The 22,797-nt window shown below is 43.6% G+C and overlaps 2 protein-coding genes across 3 annotated transcripts in view; one reads left to right on the forward strand and one right to left on the reverse strand.

Annotated features, from left to right (window-relative positions):
• The window catches only part of TG (thyroglobulin), a 214,543-nt gene that overhangs the window by 36,194 nt on the left and 155,552 nt on the right, over positions 1-22,797 (reverse strand). Inside the window, exons 42-43 of the mRNA XM_074942893.1 lie at positions 6,472-6,636; positions 5,390-5,557 (exon numbers count right to left, since the gene is read on the reverse strand). Of these exons, the coding sequence (XP_074798994.1) occupies positions 5,390-5,557; positions 6,472-6,636 (333 nt within the window). The remainder of the gene's footprint in view (positions 1-5,389; positions 5,558-6,471; positions 6,637-22,797) is intronic.
• The window catches only part of SLA (Src like adaptor), a 46,735-nt gene continuing 26,502 nt past the window's right edge, over positions 2,565-22,797 (forward strand). The window contains exons 1-2 of one of the 2 annotated variants that reach the window (XM_074943820.1): positions 2,565-2,648; positions 22,002-22,095. In XM_074943820.1, the coding sequence (XP_074799921.1) occupies positions 22,017-22,095 (79 nt within the window). In that variant the 5' untranslated portion in view covers positions 2,565-2,648; positions 22,002-22,016. Of the gene's footprint in view, positions 2,649-16,457; positions 16,526-22,001; positions 22,096-22,797 lie in introns of those variants that run through there. The other variant, XM_074943819.1, reaches the window with a different exon arrangement.

Below are 22,797 nucleotides of genomic sequence, written 5' to 3' on the forward strand. Positions count from 1 at the left end.
TCCAGCATCTTGTGATCACCTACTCCACTGCATAAATGTCTGTCCTGTGATAAGGAACAGGAGCAGAACCACATCATCATCCCATCAGTCCATGTCTTCCACCCAATTAGGTGGGGCAGGCATGATCAGGAACTGCCACTGGGAAAGGTATGGGACAGTACCAACAACACACAACAAAGTGGTTCTTAGAGCAGTGGTGGGCAACCTGTGGCCTGCGGGCCGCATACGGCTCATCAGGGTAATCTGATTGCGGTGGACGTGCTGGCTGCCGCTTCCCACAGCTCCCGGCCGGGAACCGAGAACTGTGGCCAGTGGGAGCTGCAGGGGGCCGTGCCTGAGGACAGTCAGTGTCAGCAAAATGTCTAGCGGCCCACAATCAGATTACTGGATGGGCCGCAGGTTGCCCACCACTGCCCTAGAGCGTTCCCCTGTGATGCACAGAACCCCGGGATACCACCTCTGAAATAGTAGCGCTAACGTTCTGTAGCGACAGCAGCCACTTGGAGGTGGGGATGCACATGTACACAGCATTATATGTATGTCCAGCACAGCATATGGGGACATTCGGCCTGGATACAGGGAACACGCATGAGCATATATATTCGGGTGGACAAACTTACTGAGCCTCCAAGCCACCTACGACAATCTTCAGAAGTTCGAGAGCTGGGGTGTGCCTCCTGGGGCTTGGGACTTCTGCCCCGTGGGAGGCACCTGCGGGAGCTCAGGGCTTCAGCCCTGCTCCTGCTGAAGCTCTGAGCCCCAGCAGGTGTGCCCCATAGGGCTGAAGCCCCTAGACCCACCTCCCCACTGGGCAGAAGCCCCTACCCCACCACCCTGCTGCAAAGGAGAGATCCCAAGCTCCCCACTGCCCAAGTCTGGTAGGTGGCGAATGGGAGGGTGTCGTGGGGGGCTCTGCAAGCTGCACTTTAGCTGCGAAAGAGCCGCATGCGGCTCACAAGCCACAGTTTGGCCACTCCGGTATATACAGTCAAGTAACCGAATATGTGCGCCAGCATAGACATAGCCTCTGACAACTGCCCTGGGGAGAAGTTTAAAGCATTCCAATCAGTAATATATCTGCTTCAGCTCATGCAAATAAATATCTTTGTTAATGTCAGCAGACAGTCAGATTCATGAGGTCGAACTCAGCATCCGCTGGGCAAGAATTTTCATGTTCAGTTGCTACTATAAATGACCACCTGAAAGGAACACAGCTCTTAAAGAGATGTTAATCAAACAAACGTTTAGCCGGTATGGAACTAACTGGTCTCTCTCGTGGCTTCTGACACTAGATTTTACTGTGATCCATAACAGTTCCAACAGCTGGAAGACCCAGCCAACAGGGCATATATTTTTATGCACCCCCTGTCTGCAGCTGGCTATGATGGAAGCAGTTATTCTGTAGTAAATGGAAGAGCAAGCTCTTACCAGCTTCACTCTTTCCAGGATCCTCTGACACAGCTATTTCTCTCTAGGTACTTATCTAGGTACTTCGCATACTGTCTGAGCACCTCACAAGCACTGTGGATTTTCTCCTTTCAACACTCCTGTGAGGAAGGGAAGTATTAACCCCATTTTACAGGTAGGGGACTGAGGCACAGGATAGATGAAGTGACTTGCCCAAGGTCAGAGAGAAGGTCTGAAGCAGAACCATACTCATTACATCACTTTCCCAACCGGGTTAGAATATGAAGGCAGCAGGACACAATGATAACCCCCTTCCATCCATTACAAAGAGTGCAGGCCACTACTAATTCTCATCCTCCATCTGATACAGGAGAAGGGGGGAAGTGGGAAGGGCTCTATCAGATCCCTCTGATGCAGGAGGAGGAAGAGGGAAGCAGGACAGCATGACAAGGCCTCCTCATGACATACTCCAGAAGGAGGGGAACAGGCTGACACTGCTCACCCTCAACACACAGACAGACACACGTAGGGTGACCAGATGTCCCGATTTTATAGGGACATTCCCAATTTTGGGGTCTTTTTCTTATATAGGCTCCTATTACCCCCCACCCCTGTCCCAATTTTTCACATTTGCTGTCTGGTCACCCTAGACACACGCTAGGATCTACTGATGCCACTAGATGATTTTGTTGCCTGTGCTGGATTTTGTCACCAGGTTTTGATTCCATGCAGGTGATCATGGCTGTGAGGCAGCATAGCACTTTGGGCGCTGGCTGTAAGAAACAGTATGAACAGTTTGTCCTCTGTTCGGAGATAGAGGACATGCTATGATTTTGCAGCAGTGAACGCATCAGAGCTGAGATACTGAGTGTGAAATTAGAAAGCTTTGCAGCAGCTCTTCAGTAAGGTATCCTGATGCCTGCAAGATAGGCTGGAACCTATTTGAAAGAAACTAAGGACATGAGAAGGCAGAAACAAAGCCAGAGCAAATGAGAATAAATCAGCAGTTATTAAGAGGCAAAGGAGATGAAAGGGAAGGACTGAAATGCAGCCTGTCTAACATGGAGAATGTGAGCTCACTGGGGCAGAACTGTCTTTGTTACATACCTGTACAGTGATTAGCACACTGAGGCCCTGGTGCTTGGTTGGGCTTCCTTGGCACTACTGGAATTATTACTACTACTAGCAGTGAGGAATTACAAGGACTTTCCAAATTCTCATCTCAGAAGTCCAAGTTCTGTGTAAGTACTTAACAGGAAAGAGAAAAATTCTAAACCTCAGAAAAATCTGGCAGCTTCCAGCTGTCTCCCTTATTAACACTCTGGTTTGCCGCATAATCTTCTGTTAGACAACACAGTGGGATTTCACTCACTGTTTATAATTAAGGCATGATGCACAAAAGGGGTGGTAAACACACAGGGGACTTCATTTCCTGGCCCCACCCACATGACCTGGGCCAAGGTTACCAAGGTTCATTCCCCTGTCACAACACAGGGATCATTATGGGCTGACTCCAGTGGTTGCTGTTTCATCCTTGACCCTGGCCTTTTTAAAGTCATTTTTAAAGGATTCAAAAGGAAAACACGATATCAAAGCAAAAGCAAAAATATCCTGAAGGGAACCAAAGCAGTCATTTTGTCTCTGTTCAGAATTGTTGTAACACACGCTTTCAGGAGATTCCTGTCAAATCCTTTGTTGTTATTTCTGAATGTACAAATCTCTTATGTTACACAACCAGCTATTGGGCAGCACTGGGGTTTACCCTTTTCTTGCACTGTTTCACAATGGGTGAAATTCACCCCTTTGCAGACAGACAGCAACAGACCTTGTTCCACTTAAAGCCCTGTTTTGTGGTCTCTGTCTTTTGGAGCTAGTCTACACTTGAAATGCTACAGTGGCACAGCTGTATAAACACTATCTACACCAACGAAAGGGGTTCTTCTGTCAACGTAGGGAATCCACTTCCCCAAGAAGCGGTAACCAGGTCGACGAAAGAATTCTTCCGTCAACCTAGTGCTGTCTATGGTGGAGGTAAGGTCAGCTTAACGATGCCGCTCAGAGCTGTGGGTTTTTCACATCTCTGAGCAACGTTGGTAAACCAACTTAATTTCTAGCGCAGACCAGGCTTCAGGTACTTATATGGCCCCTCAGTACCACAGTATCTAAGCACCTCATAATCTTTAATGTGTTTATCCTCACCACACCTCTGTGAGGTAGGGCAGTGCTATTATCCCCATTTTACAGATCGGGGCTAAGGCACAGAGTAAGATTAAATGACGTGCCATAGGTCATGCAGGAAGTTTGTGGCAAAGTAGTTACTTGAACCCAGGTCTCCAAAGCTCTAACCTAGTGACCTAACCACTGGACTAGCCTCTCTCTTCAAAGTGGAAATTAAGTAGTGTCTGGCTCTCTGCACAAGTGTAAAGTTTAATCCTTTGTGTCTCAAGAGCCCTTCCTCCCATTCCTGCTTTCTTTAAATCTCACATGAAAACTTTCCTGCTGTTTTAGATTCCTTACTAAAAATATGTTGGTATCCAGCATTAATGGCCAGAATGGACTTTATCTCTGGGCCCCATGGTAGCAAGCATCAGTGTTTTGGATCATTATGGTCGAGCACTATAGCAATGTTAGTAAGAGTTACATTATTTGAAGTTCTGTTGCCTTGGGTAACACAGGAGGTCAGAGCAGATATTCTAAAGACTCCCAGCCAGTAGCACTGCTGAGCCCATTTCTCCATTTCGTACACAACCCAAACTCCCATTAACTCAGTGGTTATGCTCCACTATTGAGCCCACTGTACGTTTTTGCTTGATGTTCTGGACAATTAGTGAAGAATACTCCAGTCCTTCTGTATATACTGCTTTGCACTGATACTCTTGCATAAATGGTCACTGAAGTAAATATGGAGAGAGAGAAACAGACAATGAGAGAGGGAGAGAATGTCTCCAGGAAGTCTGCTCACTTGTAAACAAAAATCACTAGTTTAAAGGGAGTTTGGCATTATGGGGCACGAATGTATCTCGCTCTTGAATGCATGTGTTAATTACATAGCAGGGTAATGAAGAGAAAGCTGAAAGGGACAGGCTGGATGGTTTGTTCTATCATTTCAACAGGCTATAAGAACAGAGGAATTTCCATTAGATAAAGGAACTATTTAACCACCGGGTCCAGTATTCTGTCTCCAACGCGGCCAATGCCAGATGCTGCAGAGGAAAGTAGAACACCCCATAGTAGGACTATTTGTGTAATGCTAGATAATTGTCCCCAGTGGATGATCAGTTTGTGCCCTGATGCTTGAGAATTGATAACCCTTTTCATTTTTATCCTAGCTCATGTATCCTCAGATGCTATTCCTATTCATGGGCAGTTCTAATTTGGAAACATCCTTATAAGAAAGGGGAGTATTCACAAAACCGAAAAGCACAAGCAATAATATAGGAAATAAACCAGTGCAACAATCCATGAGCAAAAACATAAGATAGGAGTTGGAGAGGGGAATAACCTATGAATTTTGGACCCATATCTGGGTTTAGATTCTGAATCCTCCATAAAGTTCAGCAGGGTCTAAATGCAGGAGTTTGACTTGGGCCCATCCCTACTCTAGAGAAACCCAACAGCCATATTAAAGTATCAGCTACATAATAACATACAACAGGAGAAATGAATACTACGTGCTTTTCAGAGAGACCCACAATACATGCAAACACATGCAAAATACAAGCTAAAGCAACCTTGTTTCCCAACTTTTTGCCCCTTCCCTGAACTACAGTATTATTGCATAAATAGGATATATATTTCCATTGGCTAGTCAAAACAGGACTTCTTTATGAAGGACAATGCTTTGGTGTATTTGCATGGAGTCCAATTCAAGAATTATGAAAGCCAAAAAGTCTCTCTCCTGCCAGCACAGACCCTCTTTGTTAATATTTGCTTAAGTGCTTTAAGAGTTGATAGTTCTTTTGCACAGTAAATCTATGTCTACCTTAATTGCCTTAGCTCTGCTGATCAGCCCGTCTTGTTGAGCACTTCCAATGATCAGATCCACCTTCCTAAGTCGAGAATGCTGCACGGCTGCAGCTAGAGGTTCCCGAAGGTAGATTCCATCAACCACTGGGCCCCAGTACTGAAATGGCCCACTTATGGCTAGGAGCTGTGTTGAAAGGGAACAAAGAATAGTACAGTACAATCATGATCAGGATTTTCAAAAGTGTTCAGCGTTAGCTTCACTCTGGGGCTATTGAAGTCAATGGTAAAACTCCCATTACATGGGAAATGTGCACTCCTAGAGACCAAGGGATTGGTAAAGAGATACAGGGCCTTACAGTGGTGAGCAGCTGGACCAGATTAGGAAGCGCTTTCCGTCATTCCCACCTGACCACAGCTTGTTTGCCTGTCTGTCTGAAATGATGAATTGAGCTGATGGCCTCATAAGGGGTAAGTGTCCACGTAACACAGTCCAAAATCACAACTGGAAGGAACTGGTGCCCTTGCTGATAGCCTCAGCAGAGGAGCCAAGAGAATAAACAACTCTGTTGTTCCTAGCTTGGTTACTTCTAGGTTAGGGGTGAGGCCCAACGCTATGGTGTGACTGGGAATTGCTGATGTCTCTTCTTTACCTGGGTGTGAAGGATTTCACACTCCAGGACTGTCAGCTTGGCATCTTTCATAAGAATTACATTTTGTTAAGTTAAATGCAAAGCACAGTCATCTTTTCACGCCGCCTTTTCTGCAGAGAACTCTCGTGGAAACTAGGGGTCTAATTCCCATTTACACTTCGGTCAGGCATTCCCCACCCTGACAGGGATCACTGAAACTCAGTTCCAGACACGTTTACACTGCCAAAGCGATGCAAAGGAGCCTTAGTTTAAATGAGAATCAGGCCATAAGTATCAAGGGGCCAAAGCCTCAGTTGGTGGATATCAGGGTAACTCCACCGAAGTCAATGTCAGTTTACACCAGCTAAGGATCTGGCCCAACATTTAAAAAAATTCTTCCTGCAAGTTTCTGTACATGCAGCCTACATTTCAGTTATAATACAAAGTCACATATATTGCTATGGCTTACCCTAGTCTGTGCATCGTTGAGAGCATTGGCAGGCAACTGGCGGAGGCAGGATACAATTTCCTCACTGCTGGACGAAGGGCATCCAAGTTCATTAGCCAGAACTGCCACTTGGTCCTGAGCTTTCTTCTCACTAATCACCGACACCGGGGAAAAAGCAGATCCTCCCTAGAAGAGAAAACAGACTATGAGTCAATTGATCCTGTCAACATGTGCTTCCCTGGTGCATGATGGGAAGATGACAGAAAAAAAAATCTGCTCAGTCACTGACTGGAAAATGGAATGTGCAAGAACTGCAGCATGGTCTAGCGATTAAAGCAAAGGATGGGGAGAGAGCAGGGCTGGGTGGTATTCACAACTCTGTCACTGATTTTTTTGTGAGACCTTGGGCAAGTCACTTAATTTCTTTGTGCTTCAGTTCCCCCATCTGTAAAATGGGGACAATAATCCACCTCATGGCATTTTGAAACCTTTAGATGAAAAGTGGTATACATTATTACTGTGGTCTCACAAATCTCAGAGTTAGTGGAGTTTAGCTCAATGAAAGTTTGCTTAATGACATTGCTTAATGTCACTTATTAATTATTACTTATTCCTTATTTGTGCTATGCAAGCAACCAAAGGTTGCAAACCAAGATCAGTGCTCCCTTGTGCTAGGCACTGTGCAAACACACAGGTGGGCATGAGCCCCCACAAAGATCTTACAATCTATCATACGCTGTTAGCCTCTTATATCTGTTAAGCATTGCAATTCCAAAAATGCTAGGGGAGCATGATATGGATTCTTCACTAACGATGGTAAAGCATGAGCAGGAGAGAAGCCAGCTTTGACTTTCAAAACTCAGGGTGAGTTTGCAGGACTAACAATTGCAGAGGTGGGGAATCTCCTTTGTACTTTAAAGCTTGATGTGGAAGTTTTTGAGATACAGAGAATATAGAACATCACAGTGCTCTTCAGAGTAGGATCAATATTTAAATAATGAGCCAAAGCCACAGAGCCCAGACGAGAACTCAGGAGTTCCTGGCTTCCAATTCCATGTTCAGACCACTTCCCCAGACCTGTCACAGCTGGGTGGTGTTTGGAAAAGAGCTCACTGGGAAAGGATGTCATAATGTCGTTGAGTAACCACAAAAGCCACTTATTCAAAATGCAGGTATGTTAGCATAGCCTGATAGCATCTGACCTACAACATCAGGGCTGGAATAAGCAGTGACATGGTTAAAAATGACTCAGTTCTAATTTCCAAACGTTTAGATCAGTTTACTATAATAATTGCTCAGATGCACTTCCGTCTTTAAAAAAAACCCAGAGAAGCTGATCGCCTCTGCTGATTAGCTTTTTTCACTATAAAACAAGTTAAATACAAAACTATATACCCAGCAAAACACAAAAACAGAGGCAAAGAAAAAAAAGTAAATGTATTTTTAATATTTGGTCTCTGAGAAGCCATGCATAGCAGTTAAAAACATCCACGTCCATTTAATTGTTTCTAGCAAGCATATACATTGACTGTAGTCGTGAAGCATCCTGTCTGATTCCTGAAGTAATCTGTTTTCAGATATACTCAGAAAGGGACTATTGTTTAGATGCTGAGACAGTCCTGCAAGCTCGCCACTTGGATAGCTTCCGCAGGTCCATTATTACTATACTCCTTAATGATTTTTCTCTTTCGTTAAGTTAAAATAAAAAACTTCAAGGATCTAGAAAGACACTATAATTATTTATTCATTAGTTTAGTGGTAGACTACAGGAGGGCTGCAGCTAAGTAAAGAAAATGTCAAAATATCAAGAATGTAGCTTTTCTGTTGCCGAAGAAGTTACTGTAGAAAGGGATCTATGAGTTGACACAGGCCAGGGGGAGTAAAGAGGCATGGATTCTATTCCCAGTTGTGCCACTGATCTGCCAGGAGTTCTTAGACAAATAATTACATGTGTAATAATCCCAGCCTTACACGGATATTGTGAGGATAATTCAGTAATGATTGCAAAGCACTTTGAGATCAGTGGAGGAAAGGTGTCAGGTAGGCCAGATTCTCTAGCTTGCAGCATTGCCTGAGTGGGGCAAAGGGAGAAGAAACGGTCCAAAACTTCCCTGACTCAGAAACCTGTGCTTTTAGTAGGGGTAGAACCAATATAACAGGTTCCTATGCCCCCTGCACAGGGGATAGGATAGAGCTGAGGAGAAGCATCGTGGAGGTGTGGAGGATGAATATCACACTTCAGCTATTCCCAGGTAACAGATGGCCCTTTAGGGACAGTTGCCAGCAGGTGCAAGTTAGAGCAGTCCCCTGGTTGCTCTAGCTGAAGCAGAGAATCAGGCAACTAGCTAAAAGCAGCTGAGAATCTGGCCTTGTGACTGCACAGTACTATTATCACTTAAAATTGCCACCTCTTCTGCCCACCCCTAGGAGTGGAGGGTGCACTTTTCAAGTAGTGCTCAGCATCCACTGGATGGCACCCTCTGTGATGCTGGACAAGTTACGTAACCTCTCTGAGCCTCAGTTTCCCAGTCTGAGAAATGGGCTGATGTCAAATAGCTCTTTACAAAGGTGGCTGTTTCAATGGAGGGGGTGGATAAAGAGATACAGGCTATAATAATTAATAATTTGACTGACAGCCAGGACTGCAGTTTTGGTGCGCCATGTCTAGCTCGCTGCTTAATGCACTTCAGGATTTTGTTTTGAAGCAGTTCAAGGAATCGTAGTGACTACTTTTTCCCAGCAAGCTATTCCCTCAGTTAATCAGGACTTAAAATATGTGCTAACTACTTATGCTAAACTATTTGTTCGGCCTTGTGTTTAGCTATGACGTTCTTAGCCCAGGTCTACACTGCAGAATTACTTTGGTATAACTACATGGCTCAGGGGTGTGAAATTCTCCGCTCAGCAACATAGTTATACAGACTGAAGCTCTGGTGTAGACAGCACTATGTTGGCGGGAGAGCTCCTCCCACTGACATAGCTACCGCCACTCGCAGAGATGGAGTTATTAAGCCAACAGGAGAGCTCTCTCCTCTTGGCTTGGAGCATTTTCACCAGAACCACTGCAGCTGTACAGATGCAAGTTTCTAGTGTGGACAAGCCCATAATACCTTTCCCCAGACCCGAAGAAGAGCTCTGCATAGCTCAAAAGTTTGTCTCTCTCACCAGTAGAAGTTAGTCCAATAAAAGATATTACCCCATTAACCTTGTCTCGCTAATATCCTGGGATCAATACAGCTGCAACCACACAGCATATATCCCTTGATCTCTCATTTAAACTGAATGGCTTTCTAGGTGCCCACCTTTACTGCATTTTCATATGGCTATTTTCAGACTGGCCAATTTTTGAGGAGGACTGGAATGAAAACAATTAACTGAGAAAGCAACTGACCAGATCTTCCTCTTGGGTAAATCATCAGAAGCCCCTTGACTTGAACATCTTAATAAGGGCTGAGTTTGCTCCTACTCCTACAGGAGCCCAAACCTTTGTTTGTTCCCAGAGCTCAGGCAATAGCTATGTTATGACTATTTAACAGGGTTATTATTATGGTAGCGCTTAAAGGCCAGTAAGAATAGGGCCCTGTTATGCTGGCACTGCACAAACACAGAGTAGTAGACAATCCTTACCAGCTTCAGAATTAGTTGCGGCCCAGCAAAGCACTTGTGTGTATGTTCAGTGTGAAGAATGGGAATAATCCCATTGACTGACTTCAGAGCCCTGGCTAAAGTTCTGTTCTGGAGTGGGGCTATATGAGCAGGAGCATTATGTGGGGTATTGAGTCAAGATGTGTGAAACGTTCGCAGTGAGATCAGAAATGACACACAACTCACCACTAACTTGAAATTCAGTTCACAAACCTTCCCTGGGAACCCGGTCCAGTTTTGAGAGACCTGGGCCACTACATGGCTTGGCATGAAAATATGACCTCTCCCCCAGCCTCTGTCTTTGCCTATTTGCATTGCAACTCTTTAGGGTCAGGGACCGCTTACTACTTTATGTTTGTACAGCGCCTAGCACAATGGGGCTCCTGAGGCACTACTGTAACAAACATAATTACTAATCATCATCATGTGAAATCCAGGGAAAGCCAGACAAGCAGACCCAGACATGGCCTGCGCCTGTGTTGATGAGCTCAGCTTCCCCCTTGGCACTGCAGAACTACACACTGAAGTTTTCAGAGGAATCCCTGGACATATGGCTCCTCTGGGAGCTGTGCTCTCTACTAGTGGCCGCTGCAGAGCGGAAGCAAGAAAATCCCTTGCATTCCCTCCTGATCTCTGGGTATTTACATGCTCTGCAAGTGGGATCTCCAGCTTCTTCCACGAGGAAAACCACTGCTCTCCCCATCCCAGCCAAACATGAAAGTTCACAGCCAACTCCGCAAGCTGAAACGCCCCATAGGTTATTCCTGCAGAGGAAAGAATGAGGGCCAAAACCTCAGCAGGAGTAAACTGGCATCACTCCATTATATAATAGCTGATCCCAAACCGCAAAATTCAAATGAAGATCCAAACTTCCCAGAAGTTTGAGGGGGTTGCAAAGGTCAGGACCATTTCAGGGGTTTTACTCTGGAACCCATGTCTAGGAGCGATCTGTTTTTTCTTCCTCTAACAGCAGCAGTTTTGCAACAGGCTCAGCCACAGAGTTTGTTCTGCTGTTTTCCATGGTGGTGACCATTTCCTCAGTCTGCTTTTTTTGATAACATTTGTATTCAGGAAGTAAGTCTTGCACTTTGGCGTTAAACCTAATATAGATCCAATGCTATGCCTCATGGTTAATCACTTTTTTTTTTGGAGGGGGACCGTAATTCAGTAATATTTGAAAGTGATAGACTTATCTTCCCTGTTGGAGAGCTCCTTCTGAAATTTGCTTGAAGGTCAAGGGGTGGGGGAGATTCCTGTTAACAAAAGAGTTAGGCAAGCAAAATTCAAATTCACAAACAACATTTGTTTCCTCATCATTTCTTCATCCGCATCTGCAGACCTCAGGAGCAAATGTGAGAGCAGAAGCTGGAGACTACCCACAAAGAAGGCTTCAACTTTGAGCAAATAATTTTCATATTTAACAGAAATATACTATATACACCAGCACAGGCCTATGATTTAAAGAGAGACGCATGAAAAAACAAACATATGTGAAGGGTCCTGCTTTTCTCTTAATCACGTTCACCATAGAAAACACTGTCTCTGTATGATTAATAATAATAACCAGGGATAAATTGGACATGAGCTTAAAAAAAGAGGGCCTGTTTAGAGAGATGCAGAAACTTGGAATGAATTGTTCACTCACGCTGGTTGAAATTCCCAGTATCGCCAACTCCAAACATTCAAACATCATGAATCAGGCACCAAAAGATCATGAGATTGGCTTAAAAATAATAAATGTGGGGTTCTTTTATTTTCCTTCTGATTTTCAAGTCTTTTTCTGGACACACATGGGGGCTAGAAAGTTCCTTTTAAATGAAAGCTGAGATTCCCACATAATCATATGATTACAGGAGCTGAGGCTTTAAGAAAAAAATGTCTCACATATCATGCAACTCACAACAAAATCATGAGAGTTAGCAACACTGCCCCTGTGCAGATGGTCAATATGAGACCAATTCACTGTATACATCCCACTCAAAATTGGGCTTAAATGGAATTTAAGTCACATACAGTTCTTGCTCTGGCTATCTGCACTGGGGTGGCTCACTGTGTCCTGTGGAAAGTTATCTGACCTCTTTGTCAACCCCTTTGAAAAAACAGGAACTATTACCTCACTGAAAATGAATTGCTGCATTCGAGTTAAGCAATCCTAGCTAATATCATTTCACCCCCCGCGGCCCCAGCCCCATTTACAGTAATAGTAGGAAGTATTACACTGAATGTTGTGCAATTGTACAAAGGGTAATGAATGGCTGTTTGACAAGATGGCATTATGCTAGCCACTTTAGCCTGCAGTGTCTCTGCACAATAATACTATGTGCTTCATGTATGCCTGGAACTGGCAACTTCCTCAGACTGCAAACAATTACACCTCTCTTCATTCACATGGACTCTGAAAACTCACTTCTGCAAAGTCTTTCAGTGGTGAATCACCAGTGAGCTATAGCCAAAAACCTGCACTGAAAATGGCTTTTACCACCTGCACTGCAACAGAAACTGTGCTCCCAGGGAGCAGTATCCCTCCATCACTGTCCTCCGCACAGCCTCTCATGCACCATGGCCTCTTTGTTCTTGTCTTGTGCTTTTGGACTAACTGTACATCCTTCTTGGGCTGCCTTCTGCCCTGAGATACTCACATTGCCACAGAAGTTAACGGAATTACTCTGGACAGGTATGATGGAGCAGAAGCCAATTCATGCGGTCTTGATCTCTGCCTGAAAGCGCACCATACACATGAATGAAGATATAACAACATCAACAATAATAAGAATCCCAAAGGGCAAGACTGGGATCTGTCTAACAAATACTCCAGTGCTCAAGCTAATGAGACTGTCCATGCTTGTATCTGGCCAATGTCAAATATAAAGCTGTATTTATGGCTATTAGAATCATAGAATATTAGGGTTGGAAGAGACCTCACGAGGTCATCTAGTCCAATCCCCTGCTCAAAGCAGGACCAATCCCCAACTAAATCATCCCAGCCACGGCTTTGTCACGCCGGGCCTTAAAAACCTCTAAGGATGGAGATTCCACCACCTCCCTAGGTAACCCATTCCAGTGCTTCACCACCCTCCTAGTGAAATAGTGTTTCCTAATATCCAACCTAGACCTCCCACACTGCAACTTGAGACCATTGCTTCTTGTTCTGTCATCTGCCATCACTGAGAACAGCCGAGCTCAATCCTCTTTGGAACCCCCCTTCAGGTAGTTGAAGGCTACTATCAAATTCCCCCTCACTCTTCTCTTCTGCAGACTAAACAAGCCCAGTTCCCTCAGCCTCTCCTCGTAAGTCAGGTGCCCCAGCCCCCTAATCATTTTCACTGCCCTCTGCTGGACTCTCTCCAATTTGTCCACATCCCTTCTGTAGTGGGGGGACCAAAACTGGACACAATACTCCAGGTGTGGCCTCACCAGTGCCCAATAGAGGGGAATAATCACTTCCGTTGATCTGCTGGAAATGCTCCTACTAATGCAGCCCAATATACCGTTGGCCTTCTTGGCAACAAGGGCACACTGCTGACTCATATTCAGCTTCTGGTCCACTGTAATCCCCAGGTCCTTTTCTGCAGAACTGCTGCTTAGCCAGTCGGTCCCCAGCCTGTAGCAGTGCATGGGATTCTTCCGTCCTAAATGCAGGAAGTGTTATTGGTTAACAGTGCCCATAGAGTGCTCGGTGTTATACAAAGAGGCAAGAAGGCGCAGCCCATGAGTCATGAAGCTCACACGCACGCATAAGTGAGGGGAAGTAGTACAGCATGTTATACAGCAGTTAAATGGCATTTGGCCATGCCCTGAAAAAAAGAATGTTAAGGTCTTCCACATTCCCAGCACATCAGAAGTGGGTCTCCAAGAGGGACTTAAATGTGGGAAGAATCTATTGGATGAGCTCAGGAAGATCACACCAAACACAGGGGGCTGCAGTGAAGAAGGCACAAAGGTGATCAAGAAAGATGCTAATGAACAGACGAGGCTGGGAGCGTTGGCAGATGGGTGGGACGATGTTGGGGAAATATGGTGGGTCAGAGCTAGGGATGGTTTTGCTGCGCAAGCATCTGCCTGAGATTTCTGAAAATGGAAAAAAAAAGACTTTTTTCCATCAATTCTGACATTTTGCAGGTGGTAAGGTTTTTTTTTCTTTTTTTCTTTCCTGCACAGCTCTCGACAGATGCCATTTTGCTAGTAACAGAGGAGATTCTGCAAAGCACAGTGTTCCTGTGTCTCAAATGACTCACTTGTTGCTTGCGTGATTGTTACTCTATCAAGCCAGTAGCTTTCAGTAACAGGATATGAACACCTTTAACACAATTTACAAGCCCCCCCACTGAATTCAACAGCAAAACTCTTTGATTTAGAAGGGAGCACAGCCACACCGGTATCAAATCTAATTGTTTACCATATTTATAAATATGTGATTAGCCTACAGTGCTGGTGGTATCCATTGCACAGATGCAAGATGCAGTGCAGAATCCATGAGCCCAACCTTAGCAATCAAAAGTGGGTACATGTAGAGTAGGGATTTTCATTTAACTCCCTCCAGCAAGAATTGATCTACTTCTCTTTAAACATGTTACCCTTGTAAGCTGCCTGCTTTTGGATCAGACTGTGCCCTGTTTTGGCAAGGACAGGTGTGTTTCAGTCCAGCTTTGTGAATGCCATCTGTTGCTCAGTGCCATATCCCTTACACAATATGCTCCCCTGGCCCTCTCCAATAGAAAAATGTTCGTTTCATGTTCAGAGTCCTCGTCAGCCTTCAAACTGCTACACTCTGTACTAGATTCTGACTAACCCAGTGCAAATATACATGTGGAGGAGCGGGGATGATAGCCCCCCACAGTTGCATCCCCGCACACAATCCCAGTCCTTGCACTTCCTTGACACAAGAACTGCACCAGGCTTGGGCTGCTGTTAGATATGGAGTAGAAGGGTGAAGGCAAGACATAGCCCTGCCCCTCCACACACAGTCTGATACAGAACCGGACCTGGGCTCCTCTGACGATCCCAGTCTGGGATCTGGAAAATCTGTCTGGAAAATTCTAGCAGGGGAGGCGCACCTTCTGCCGTAGAACTGTGGCTTCCAAGATCCTACAGTCAGACTTTAACTGGCAGTGATAATGATGCAATGCTAAAGTAGCAATGGCTGCAGTCAAAACCTCCCTCTAAGAGCACTAGATGTGAGAGCTCACCCTTGCAAACCCACTTCCATTGCAAACCTCCCAATCCTTTACCCTCTGTTCAAGGTAACAACCACTAGCATAGCACATAAAAATAAGGAAACTCTCCTCTAATTACTATGGTTCACAGTTTTGGCACAACCTGCTACCAGGGAAATTTAACCACTCTCCCTTGGTTGCAATATGTCCTATCGAACAGCTTCTAAGGCTGTTGAGCTTTTCCATCTCATTAAGCGTCATGGCTCGACAATTAACTTCTAACCTGCAGCAATTCTAAGGCTGAAACATTAATCAACAGCTGAACTCTAGCATGGTTTTTTTAATCCTGCCATATGACGTTAACATTTCAGAACCCACGCTGGTCATAAAAACAATGGGTATATTAAGCTACCTTGAATAACCTACAGACTTTTATGTATAAGCCTTTTCTATGGGTTCACTGAGTGATCTTGAGCAGGTCATTTGATAGCTTTGTGCCTTAGTTTCTCCCTCTGAGACATAGGGATAAAACTGGGCACAACAGAGGTGTTCTGAGGTTTAGTTAATTACTTGGTATAATGCAGTCTGAGACATTGAAATGAGAAGGTGCTCTATGTACAGGCTTTTGTTCAACATTGTTTATGTGTTGTAGTCTGCTCAAAAACATTAAATATTTTGCAATAGGAGTGGGCTAGTGTTTGGACCAAAAGGCTGAGAATAAAGGAGGGTCTTGGGATATAGTCTGGCTGGAGCGAGACTCAGCATCTGATCTTGGGCAAAGCTTTGTGTTTCAGCCTCCCAAACTGCAGATCAAGAAAAGGCAGGACCTTACAGAAAACAAGCTATAGGCTTTGGAGGTTGAACTGTATTGGATAAATGCATTAAGAAAACAAGAACAGCACTTTATGTATAACTAACATAAAACACAGATTATTTTGCTCATTTTCATTATGTGATCAAACAGACCCTCGTGTTAAATACTCAAAACCTCCCTGTTTTCCACAGCCCACAGAAAAAGTGTCACTGACACCTTGAAAGCAACAGGAACCACATCTGTTGCAAACACTTCATGCCTTCCTTATTTCTCTCAGAGGAAGTATGTGGCCTGTTTGGCAAGTGCCGTTCTACATGATAGGGTGAAGTTCACAACACTCTCATTTGGCTGGCTGCTTCTCGACCTGATCAGTTAGATACTGCAAGCAACATGAAAACTCCATCATGCCTGCTCCTTTCGTGAAACATCCTGCAAAGTGGAATACCATGCTCAGCATTTAAAGGTAATCATTGCTCTGATGCCGTCAGGATAGCATTCTCTGCATACTGGGCCAAACCTTCCAGTCCTCCTTCAAGCTAAAGGCAGTTTTGTCCCAGTAACCAGTGCAGGATTTGGACTTTAAATATAAAAAGCCATCAAAGAGAGAGATGCAAAAGGTCCATTGGATCCTCTAGTCCCTCTCCTTGCTGGTGTTTGTAAACATGAAATGAGCAAAAAGAAAAGGAGTACTTGTGGCACCTTAGAGACTAACCAATTTATTTGAGCATAAGCTTTCGCGAGCTACAGCTCACTTCATCAGATGCATAAAGTGGAAACTTTATGCATCTGATGAAGTGAGCTGTAGCTCATGAAAGCTTATGCTCAAATAAATTGGTTAGCCTCTAAGGTGCCACAAGTACTCCTTTTCTTTTTGCAAATACAGACTAACACGGCTGCTACTCTGAAACATGAAATGAGCCTAAATTATATATTTCTACGAAAAAAATCTTAAAATAAAATGAGAGAGGCAGACAGATGGCCAATGGTGAAGCAAACGTTTGCATGCGATAACCTATGAGAAACACCACAGATATAACAGCAGGTTCATTTCTTAAACTCAAATTGTCAGGGATTCACAAATGAGGTTTCTCTGTGTTTTGCATGGTACTTGGATTTCACCATTTGTGCAAACTGGTAAAATGTGTTGTTTCAAATGTATATGTTATGGAATAATGAGTGTGCTGAATAAAAGTGACACACTCCCCTATGTTTCCCAAAGATGTGTGGGATTTAGCCACACACTTTCCATGATTAATTCTTTGAAGATGCAGGGGTTTAATAAGCAGTTAATGGAGAAAAAACACCCAGCATATTATAAATGATGAACCATGGAATTCTTCATTTGAAATGTGCTCGTTTGTAAGCAACTTCCTCGGAGAACTGGGATTAGTCAAGTTCTTGCTTTGGGCAATATCTCTTGAGCATTCTGAATATATCTTTGAAAAATCTCTGGGAAAAAGCAGACTACTTTCGGATATGCAACACTAATTGAAGTACCTCAACATGACATTGTCTTAAAAATAGATATTGCGTGTGAAAAAAACTGAATGGTACATATATTTTGAGCCAAATGTAGATCCATTTCTGCAGGTGCAAATATTTGGTACAAAACTGTGCTCACAATTATTTGGGCCCACAATTTAGGTTGCTAAGTCCCGAGTCCTTCAATGAGCTCGATATGGCCTGACCCCTGTGCCTGTACAGAGCCCTGTTGAAGTCAAAGGTGCTCTGTTTGGCACCATACGGAGAGCTAACTGCAGGATCGGGGTCATAGGTCTTTAAATACCTGAACTGTGGGTGAAATCAAGAAGCAAAATGCCAAAGCAACCTGAATTGTGCTTTCAGAAAATTGTGGCCACAATTATTTGCAGATGTAAGGAAGGCTATGGCGTTGGGACTGAAAATGCAGCTCTTATGGTGAAATTCAAACTTTCCCGTTAGAGCCTGAGTAATTGGTCTCTCTGTGGGGAAAGCCACTCCTAGACCTGCAGACAGACTAAGTGGCATCAGTGCAGCACCTCAGTGGCTACCATGCCTATGGGTTGAAATAAGATTAATACAAGAGTTTGAACATGTTATGAACAGGACTATCTGACAGGGTTGCCTACAATAGCAGGGGACAACTTGATGACCCAGGAGGTCCTCCCAGCCCTGTTCCTAAATAGCAGCTCCAGCAACTCCACTTCTCTATGCAGGATATTGGCCTATTGGAGCCATGTAAGCATAGCTTCTATAATCACGCCTTACCCTACATCCAGTAGGCCTCTCTGCGCCATCCTTTTTGAGACGGGCATAGAAACCTGCCAACATAGCACATAGGGGATGGAACCCTGTGTGTTTGCTCTGCCCATGTACCAAGCTTACACAGGGTTTACATGGTACATAATGTCTGGAGTAGACTCTCCACTCTCGGGTGAATTTCAGCTAAACAATTACAGTTTCATAGGCATTTAGTTAGATGACAGAGAATCTGCTCATCCATAAGGCCACAATATATGCTGCTATGCAATTTTCTGCCTGTCTTCTAGTGGTGTATGTTATATGCAAAATTCAGAAAAAATAGCTTAGCTTATTATATCTTGATGCAGCGCACTGTTTGTAAGTACATACTATTTATCTGCACAATCCATTTATGTACTGAAGAACCATGTGTACCACCCTTTATTGAGATCAGTGGTTCCCAAACTTGTTCCGCCGCTTGTGCAGAGAAAGCCCCTGGCGGGCCGGGCCGGTTTGTTTACCTGCCGTGTCCGCAGGTTCGGCCGATCGTGGCTCCCAGTGGCCGCGGTTCGCTGCTCCAGGCCAATGGGAGCTGCTGGAAGTGGCGGCCAGTACATCCCTCAGCCCGCGCCGCTTCCAGCAACTCCCATTGGCCTGGAGCAGCGAACCGCGGCCACTGGGAGCCACGATCGGCCGAACCTGCGGACACGGCAGGTAAACAAACCAGCCCGGCCCGCCAGGGGCTTTCCCTGCACAAGTGGCGGAACAAGTTTGGGAACCACTGATTTAGATGAATGAAATACTACATAAGGATGCTACCCATATACTCTGGACTCCCTTGAACTTACTTAAAAATACAACTTAGGAGCTGCGGTACAATCCAGGAGCAATTTGAAAACGCAAATACGTCCCCTCTGAACAGCTCCCTTCCCATTTTCAAATGCCTAGGAGGAAAGAGGAGCTTTGGAACATGCCCTGAAGTGCACAAAATGTGCCGTTACTCTGGATAAGTGCATAACGGCAAACTATATTGTGTGCCAAATGAACTGAAGTCCAAGGGCTGCTCTTTGCACTTTGGATAAGTGAATTGTGGGAAAGAGTCACAACTTTTCACTCACTTCCCAAATTATTTATTTATTTTAAAACAACTGTCATTAGTGGCAGTGAAATTTAACATGGAAAATGTCACCGAGATATATTGTAAAAAGTAGCTGTGGTGACATAAAAACCCTAGCTCTAAATGCATGAATGCACAAAACTTTACGTTCAGAACTTTTTAGTTTTCTAAATGCCAGGTTCTGCCAACTTTAGCCTCACTGAGCAGTTACCTGAATAGGTGAGTAGTCCCACTGATCTCAGAAGGGCTACTCGTGGAATAATTTGAAAACTAGGACAAATGGAAAGCACTACATTAAGGGAGGAATAATCAATTGCACAAATACAAAATGGGAAATGACTGCCTAGGAAGAAGTACTGCACAAAAAGATCTGGAAGTTATAGTGGATGACAAACTAAATGAGAGTCAACAATGTAATACTGCGGCAAAAAAACCGAACATCATTCTGGGCTGTATTAGCAGGACTTTTGTAAGCAAGACATGAGAAGTAATTCTTTCATTCTACTCAGCACTGATAAGGCCTCAACTGAGCATCACATCTCAGGAAAAATGGGGACAATTTGGAGAGAGTCCAGAGGAGAGCAATAAAAATGATTAAAGGTCTAGAAAACATGACTGATGAGGAAAGATTGAGAAAATTGGGTTTGTTTAGACTGGAGAAGAGAAGACCGCGCGAGGATATGATAAGTCTTCAAATATGTAACAGGTTGTTATAAAACAGAGGTTGATAAATTGTTCTCCTTACCCACTGAGTACAGGACATGAAGTAATGGGCTTAAACTGAAGTAAGGGAGATTTAGGTTAGACATTAGGAAAAAAATTATGACTGTAAGGGTAGTTAAGCCCTGGTAGTTAATTATCTAGGGAGGCTGTGAAATCTCCATCTTCGGAGGTTTTTAAGAACAGATTAGATAAACCCCTGTCAGGAATGGTCTACAGAGTACTTAGTCTTGCCTCAGTGCAGGGGACTGGACTAGGGGACCTAGCAATGTCCCTTCCAGTCCTACATTTCTGAGATTCTAAGAAGGATGCAGAAACTGGCCATATGTTCTTAGTTTCAGCAGAATATACAGTTGCCTAATGTGCACATTACATTCAAGAGGTATATTCGTCGCTATGCACAAAAGTCTTACATACAGCTCAAGTAAACAGTTTTCATTTCCAAAATTTGTAAACCTGAACATTCAAGAACACTCTACATATCTTAATGTGAGGTTTAAGCAACATAACTCCCACTGAAGTGAATGAGAGTCAGGAGACTAAAAAGTTTTCATATATTTAAAGATTTAGGGTAAAATTTTCATGAGGGTCTAAGTGATTTAGGAGTAGAGCTTGCCGGGAATTTTTTGACATCTTTTGTTGGAAAATGTTGATGTGTCAAAACTGAAACTTTTAGTGGAAACATATCAATTTCAATGAAACTTTCACTGAGAAGGACTCTCAGGAGCAGGATGGAATTTCTGGTCAAAATCTGAGAGGGAGAACGGAATTTCTGGTCAAAATGAGAGATTATCTAAATCTAGCCGATTGTGAGTATGGTCAGCAGACTGTGGCCCCAAGATTTAAGGTGTCTTTGAAATACCTAATGTAGATAAGATCGATGAAATCAGCTTTTTCTGCACAGTTCATAGACTGTTTGGTAAATACAGTAGGCACTGTGCTTAGGATTTTGTAGGGCCAATCCTGTCGGTTTCTCAGACTAACAGCCTGAAAGAGATAAAAATCATCTGATTTTAGGTAATGGTGTCAGGACATTTTGTTTTGTTGCTATTTTAAACAAGGCATTACTTAAACTATTCTGACTGTGAAACTAGGCTGTAACATAAGCCAACGTCTGACTAATGGTGGTTCTATTCTATTGAGTTCTAAATAGGTTCTTATAACAGGTCACAAAGGAACTTTCTATATAGGGGTTAGAAGGAACTTTTTCTACAGCCAAGTTCCATAACTGCTCACTGCAGTGTTTCATGCATCTTCCTCTTAAGCATTTTGTACTGACAAGACAAGATACTGGACTAGATGGATCCTGGTTTCGTCCAGTTTGGCAATTCCTATGTTACTATGGGACCTTTCAGAATCAGAAAATTTTTGAGCCATTCTTTTTTTCTTTTCTTTTTTTTTTTAAATTTCTTTGAGCACCTACAGCAAGACCAGAATTGCGTCAAAAGGAAACTGCAAAACAATTCTGCCTGTACTTGGCAATGAAACATCAAAGCCAGCTTTGACAACAGATACGTCAATCTAATCAATTGCTTCATCACTTCAGAACTCCAAATGTTGAGAAGTACATACAAACAGAAAATACATGAGTATATGTTCACCGTTTAGCTCTGACTTCCTATTATGCTAAGGTAGTGGTAATGGAAACTTTTGCTTTGTACAGTACTTCTTAGCAACTTCCCTAGTTGTGGTTTTCTGCTATTCCCCTGATAAAAGCACCGAAGTGGTGAGAGTTTTGCAAATAGATACTCAAATGCATGTAAAACATCAGCTTTCAAAAGCCAACTATATAAAAACTTGAGAGTCTGAAATTGGGTCATTTTTATGCATTGGCACAGCGGGTGCTATCCTGAATCCCCTTTTTATGTCTCCTTTGTTTTAGTTCTGAAGTGCATTGATGAAAATAAAGAGAGCAATGGGAAATACTATGAAAACAACAAAAGCCTCGGCAGAAATAAATGTGCCACCCCAAAATGGTAAGCACTTTTTAATTTCTTTGAGGAAAAAAGTTACTGGAAGCCCATGGTACATTCATATATGCATTTTTATTCACTGGTCTGACATATGAAAAAGTATGCTTGAGTGTGCTATGCAAGACCGGAGGTGTACAGTATAAGGTATTTACTTTTAGGTGAGTTAGAACTCATTCTCTAGGAGTCATTTTTTAAAAAAATAATTTTTAAAAACAATTGCCCTTTAGTAGCACTCTTTGTGATGAGCTTCCCACAATTCAGGAGGCCCGGACCTTCTCCATAAACAAGAAATTGCACATTTCGGGTGTTTCCTGTGCATGATTTACAAAACCTATTCCCACATTTTCCTTTGCTCAGGTTTTGTTGGTTTTAATCCCAATCTGGGAATCCTAATAATAATAATTCTGCACTCACACTGATCATTTCAAACATTTGCACCAAAATTAATATGCAGCAAACTTTCCATGCTGCTCAAAGTTATATGAAGCAATGACACATTTCAAGGATGGCAGCTACCAAAGGGGGTGGGGTGGGGGCTAGGTTGTCAACTGGCCCTATGTAGACCCACAGGGAAAAAAATGTATAAGGCCTCCCACTATGCAGCCTGGATTGTGAGTCCAGGTGGGAGGGGGAAGAGACTCGTGGCATTGCTACTCCACACCACAAGCAAGTAGGTAGGGAATGGGCAGAGCTCACACGCCACAA

Source organism: Natator depressus, chromosome 2 (genome assembly GCF_965152275.1).
Source record: "Natator depressus isolate rNatDep1 chromosome 2, rNatDep2.hap1, whole genome shotgun sequence".
NCBI classification, from domain to species: Eukaryota; Metazoa; Chordata; order Testudines; family Cheloniidae; genus Natator; species Natator depressus.